Source organism: Arachis ipaensis, chromosome B03 (assembly GCF_000816755.2).
Source record: "Arachis ipaensis cultivar K30076 chromosome B03, Araip1.1, whole genome shotgun sequence".
In the NCBI taxonomy this organism is placed as follows: domain Eukaryota; kingdom Viridiplantae; phylum Streptophyta; class Magnoliopsida; order Fabales; family Fabaceae; genus Arachis; species Arachis ipaensis.
In genome coordinates this window covers 23,638,791-23,644,467 of record NC_029787.2, presented here as the reverse complement: position 1 = coordinate 23,644,467, position 5,677 = coordinate 23,638,791, and the positions used below count along the sequence as shown (strand labels likewise).

The window sequence follows — 5,677 nt, the reverse complement described above, 5'->3', positions numbered from 1 at the left end:
CAATGGATATGTGTTTTCCTTTATAAGTCCACGTAAAATGCCTAATTACAGTTGCATAATGTTGCAGTGGTTTTTTCCTGTATGTATCACCCGTCACTGGTGGGTGTATGCGTTCGATGTATCCAGGAAAAGACTGTTTGTACTAGATAGCATACCCAATAGACCACAAGATACATTCCGGAGCAGGCTAGAAGCATATGCGGTACCACAACATCTCGTCACCCTTAGGCTTTATCTAATCCTTATTATTGTATTATGTTTAAGTGTTTTCAATGTGGTTTAGGCGAGGCTCATTGAAGACATAGCACAGGTGGCCATCCCCACTTATAAGCCCACTCAACAAGGGCTGCCTTGCACATATGCCTCTGTTCCAGTACAACCAAATGGGTGAGTCTCCCTCAAAATCTTCAAATGTTGTAATCATTAAGTTTCATTTCGATTTTTTTCGGTTCTCATAATACAATCTGTTGTTTCCATTCACATAGTTTTGATTGTGGGGTGTATGCAATAAAGTTTATGAAGTACTGGACTGAAGGCGGGAATCTGAATGACTGGAATTATGTGAGATTCCAAATTCTAGCTCTAGTTAACTGATTTTTTACACACATGCCATTGTCTGTACCTACATGCAGTTACTTAACTTTGATTTTCACATGCAGGACACTATCAAGTTATATAGGTTGGAAATAATGCTTGATATCATCCTGTCACAAAAATTCAGTCATTAGAAATGCTCTGAAAGCTGTTGGCAGCACTGAATAACCTTTTGTGCGCCGCAACCAACCAAAGAACAAATATAAGGAGGTTAGGACTCCGTTCACAGCACCTGGGACAAAGAGCATGCTTCGGCGAGCTGCAGGGATGCAAAAGAAACAGACAAGCAAAAGAAGATAAATATAGAAAGAAAAAGGCTGTACATTACATTCTTGTTTACTTAGGGCAGGGTTGTCCTCACATTGTGAGATATATTTTGTTGGGTCTAAATATTTTCTTTCTTTTACACAAAGAGGTATTTTGTTTTGGATTCTTGTCCTTTACACGTTGGTCTTGGATAATTTTATGCACAAGCTGAACAACTGATACACTTTGGAATATTTTGGTTACTAATTGTCAAGCATGTTCCAGTTTGAATGACTTCTATTTTTGTATTCTCCATTTATGTTAGCAGTGTATTGTTAGTCACGTGTTGTTCGTAGGTGCTGGAAAATGGAACTGTTTGCTTATGGAACGGCCTTGATGTGGACGTGTCCTTAGATGGAGGTGTCTATCTTAGTCGTGTACTTTTGACAGGTGTGTCCTTTTGGCGGATGTGTCTTTTGAATGGATGTGTCTTGTTAACCATAGATGTGTCTTTCATATTTTTTCGGATGTGTCTAGATTTATATGGATGTGTCTTCTGCCACATGTGTCTTATAAGAATGTGTCTTTCTCGTGTTTGCATGTAATTGCATATGTGTCTTCCATGTTCCTGCCTAATTTCACAGATGTGTTTGTTTGGATGTGGCTTGTTAACCACATATGTGTCTTCCATATTTCCGTGGATGTGTCTAGGTATATATGGATGTGTCTAATACCATACGTCTGTTATAAGAATATGTTTTTTTTTTTGTGTTTGCATGTAATCGCAGATGTGTCTTCCACGTTACTGCCTAATTTCACCGTGACTTCTCTGAAGTTGTCTAGATCTATATGGATGTGTCTTCTGCCACATGTGTCTTATAAGAATGTGTCTTTCTCGTGTTTGCATGTAATTGCATGTGTTTTCCATGTTCCTGCCTAATTTCACGAATGTGTTTGTTTGGATGTGGCTTGTTAACCACAGATGTGTCTTCTATATTTTCCTTGGATGTGTCTAGGTATATATGGATGTGTCTAATACCATACGTGTGTTATAAGAATGTGTTTTTTTCTGGTCTTTGCATGTAATCGCAGATGTGTCTTCCATGCTACTGCCTAATTTCATCGTGACTTCTCCGAAGTTGTCTTAGCATGGATGTGTCTTATACATGTCGATATATTTTTAAGTTACGATAGCATGAAGGTTTCAATGAAGTCCTAATTGATTCATTATGAGGCATAACTCACACCTTTTTTTGGATAGTAACCGTAATATTAAGAAATGCAGCCTAATATCAAAAAACTCATTAAGTAATGATATATCCTCAGCTTAAAAATGTGAGTTAAATAAAAAACCTGAATACTTTGTCAAAAGATAAGTGGAAAAAAGTAAATACTAAAGAAGGCAAGTAAATACTAAACTTAGAGGTTGTGTACTCACGCTGAAATTGTCTTTCAATTGTAGAACTTGATGAACAGGGGACAACTCCTTTAGAGTCTGCAGCATCATCTTCCAGATCCTTCTGCTCCTTGTTCCCAAGCACGTTGTCATACTCATGCACGAACTGAACCAGTCCACTCTTGCAATGCAAGTAACCACCGAAAAAGGCATGCATACTCTCACTTCGTTGAGTACTTATCATACCTACCCAAAATTCACCTTGAAAATAGATTGGAACCCACATTTGACGTTCGTCATAAAGGTCTACAAAACCAACAGAAAAAAAGTAATAATCACTATAATGAACAATTAGCTACATCACAACACACACCTACAGACTTAGTGAACTAAGTATTTTCAAGAAAAAGCTTCCATAAAAAACCTACTATAAAAGAAGAATATAAGAGCACAATACAGAACGAACCTGATAGCCATCTGTTTTGCTCTAAGTTAAACTCAGCAATGAATGCAGACCAATCCTTCTCGAAAGATTCCACAGACCTGGCATTCCAAACAGTGCCATGCATTCTATCATTTATTTCTCTGTACCGAGCATATCCTCCAAGCTTATGCGGTATCTTCTTCATTATGTGCCATATGCACCATTGGTGGTGAGTATCTGGAAGGACATTCCTAATAGCACCAAACATGGATTTGCACTGGTCCGTGATGATGGCCTGTGGGGGAGATTCCATGCACCTCAACCATTGCTTAAAGGCCCACTCAAAGCTACGAATTTCCTCATTTTCCAGCAAAGCACATCTGAGCAGAGTGGACTTGCCGTGATGGTTGACACCAACAAAAGATGCAAATGGAAGTCCGTGCCTATAATAAATCTAGCCAAAATTAACAAAAGCATGCTAAATGTGAAATTCATTAAACCTTTGAATAGAGGCAAAATATACTAACATACTTATTTTTACTGTACGTTGTATCAAACGATGCCACGTCACCATAATATTCATAGGAAGCCCTGCATCTTGCATCTACCCAGAGCACACTTTTAAACTTGTTAGCTTCGTCTACATCAACTGCATAAAAGAAATTCGGGTTGATATCTTTCATTCGCATGAAATAGCTAATCATTTCCTTCACATCTGCGTTTCCATCAGCACAGTGCAGATTGCTCGTAATGTAGTTCCTCACATCCTTTTCTGAGTAACCTAAATTCGACGAGCCACCAACCTCGTTCGCCAGTGCGAGATAAGTCTTGTTGGGCCGTATGCCAGCCTCATCGTTGTTCTGAATCACACACTTGGCATGCATGGTCAGTTCCCTGTACTCAGTGTAATGCATAACTTGCTTGGTAGAACACAGGTGGGTGTGCTTCAGTTCTAATGTGGAGACCATCCAATTATCCTGCTGCCTATCAAGCATCACGTACATCCTTGCTTTGCATTCAGCTGTTGTTATTCTCTTTACCCGAGTTGCTGCCTTCACTCGAGACTCCCGATAACCTTCACGACTACAGTGTAACAATTGGTTAATGGGTATCTTTGAATCCGTCCTGGTCTTGTCAAAGTTGGTATTCCTAATCCTAGTCACGAAGCCAACTTTCTTTGCATAATTAGAATAAAACTCTTGTGCCCGCTGCAAGGAAACAAATCTCAATCCTACGTACGAAATTTCATCTATTGGAATTCTAGTGTGATCGGGTAACTACAAAGCCATTCAAAAAAAATATCATTCAACACAAAAAGTACTCAACTAATTAAAATAAAAAATACCTCGCTTCTTTATTCAGCAAAATAAAGAATATTTCACACCTCATTATTCACTGCCATTGCATCGTCCTCTACTTGAATAATGTTTACAGATTCTTTCCCCTGAAATTGATATCCGAGGACATATCAACAAAAGACATATCCATCCACCGTTTGACACTCACAAGAACTCTTCCACCAACCACTTATCCATTGATATCACCAACTAATAAACAATCGAAACTAAACTGGTATAGAACAAACATTGATCAAAGTTGCAAACATCAATTAAATATGGTGACCAAACAGAATAATAAACCATATGAAAATGTAGCACCATTCTAGCATAGTTGAAAGAAAGATTATCCACACAATTCCTAATTAAACAAATGAAATCACAATTCTTCCAACAAAGCACATCTCTGTTAATAACTCAACAACAAACTAAAAAACAAGTTACACATAAACATAACCAAATATATTTCTACCCCACAAATTACCTTGTCGACATGTTGTGTGTCATCTTCACTAATCGATGGAACATTAACGTCGCAAGAATTATACTGATCACTATCATCATATGCAGTGCTGTACGATGCTTCTTCATAAATTGCTTGGTCCGTCGACATTATGTGGTCCTCGTGCATTCAATGAAGACACATGTACCTTACCGAAGATGGTTGAGGAGAAGAGGGTTGCATGACACCTCCAAAAACACACGTCGCAGTTCTCTTCCACGGAAGGAGAAGCGGGATCCGGGTGTATGCGTAGTCACCGTTGAAGGGTAATGTTGGCGTCTCAGTGACTTGGAAAGTCCCACGAAGGAGAAGTGGCCTCCGGGTGAAGGCGCAGTCACCGTCGATGGAACAAATGGCGGCGTCCCGGTAAGATAAAAAGCAACCCGACGGAGACGCAATCAGCGAGAACAATGAGGATTAGGTTTGCGTGACGGTGTGCCCTGCTACGTTCGTACTTGGCGTGAAAGTCTCATGTTACGTTAATACGTTACCATTCCTTGCTATTTCAAATTGCAATGTACTGGACCCACTAAATTCCTAATTGAAATAACAAATTATATTTTAATTAATTTTAATTAGTGTTGGTAATAGTTGGCAGATACAACTCTTGGTACTCTATATTTTTTTTTAATCTAAAAAATATTGTTATTATGTTAAAGAGGAAAATTAAAGATAAAGATTAAAAAGACATAAGAATGACTGAATAGGGTATATATATTAATGGTGTGATGGTGGTTAAATCAGGGGTGAGGTGCAGAGTATTAATCATAAATTGCAACTTCTAGCACCTCGTCGGAATCAAGGCGGTCTTTCACAACACGTACGAGCATGCTGTTAGTGTTAATTTTGCATATCTTACTTTCATTTTTTGAGATCAAAAGAAAAAAAAAATTGCAGTTTGATTTTAATAAAAGAATCACAACACGTACGAGCATGCTGTTGGTGTTAATTTTCTTTTATTTTTTCTTTTAGTTTTTGAATTTTTTTTGCTAGAACTGATTAATAGACATGTAGTTTTAAAAAATTATAAAATGAAATTTTTTTAATAACTCATTATATATATTTTATTAATAAATTATTTTATTTAATACACTAATATTAAATATGATTAAGAATTAAATTGAACTCAAAATTGTTAGATTAGTTAATTAGTACTATTTTAGAAAAAAAAAATACTA

General features: G+C 37.4%; 1 protein-coding gene across 1 annotated transcript; it reads right to left on the bottom strand.

Moving 5' to 3' along the window:
• On the bottom strand, positions 2,113–4,610 carry LOC107632735 (protein FAR1-RELATED SEQUENCE 5-like). The gene is made up of 6 exons (XM_016336397.1): positions 4,482–4,610; positions 4,045–4,104; positions 3,192–3,937; positions 2,703–3,103; positions 2,279–2,542; positions 2,113–2,126 (listed from the first exon to the last, which is right to left on the bottom strand). The coding sequence occupies exons 1-6, from the start codon at positions 4,608–4,610 to the stop codon at positions 2,113–2,115; spliced, it is 1,614 nt and encodes a 537-aa protein (XP_016191883.1).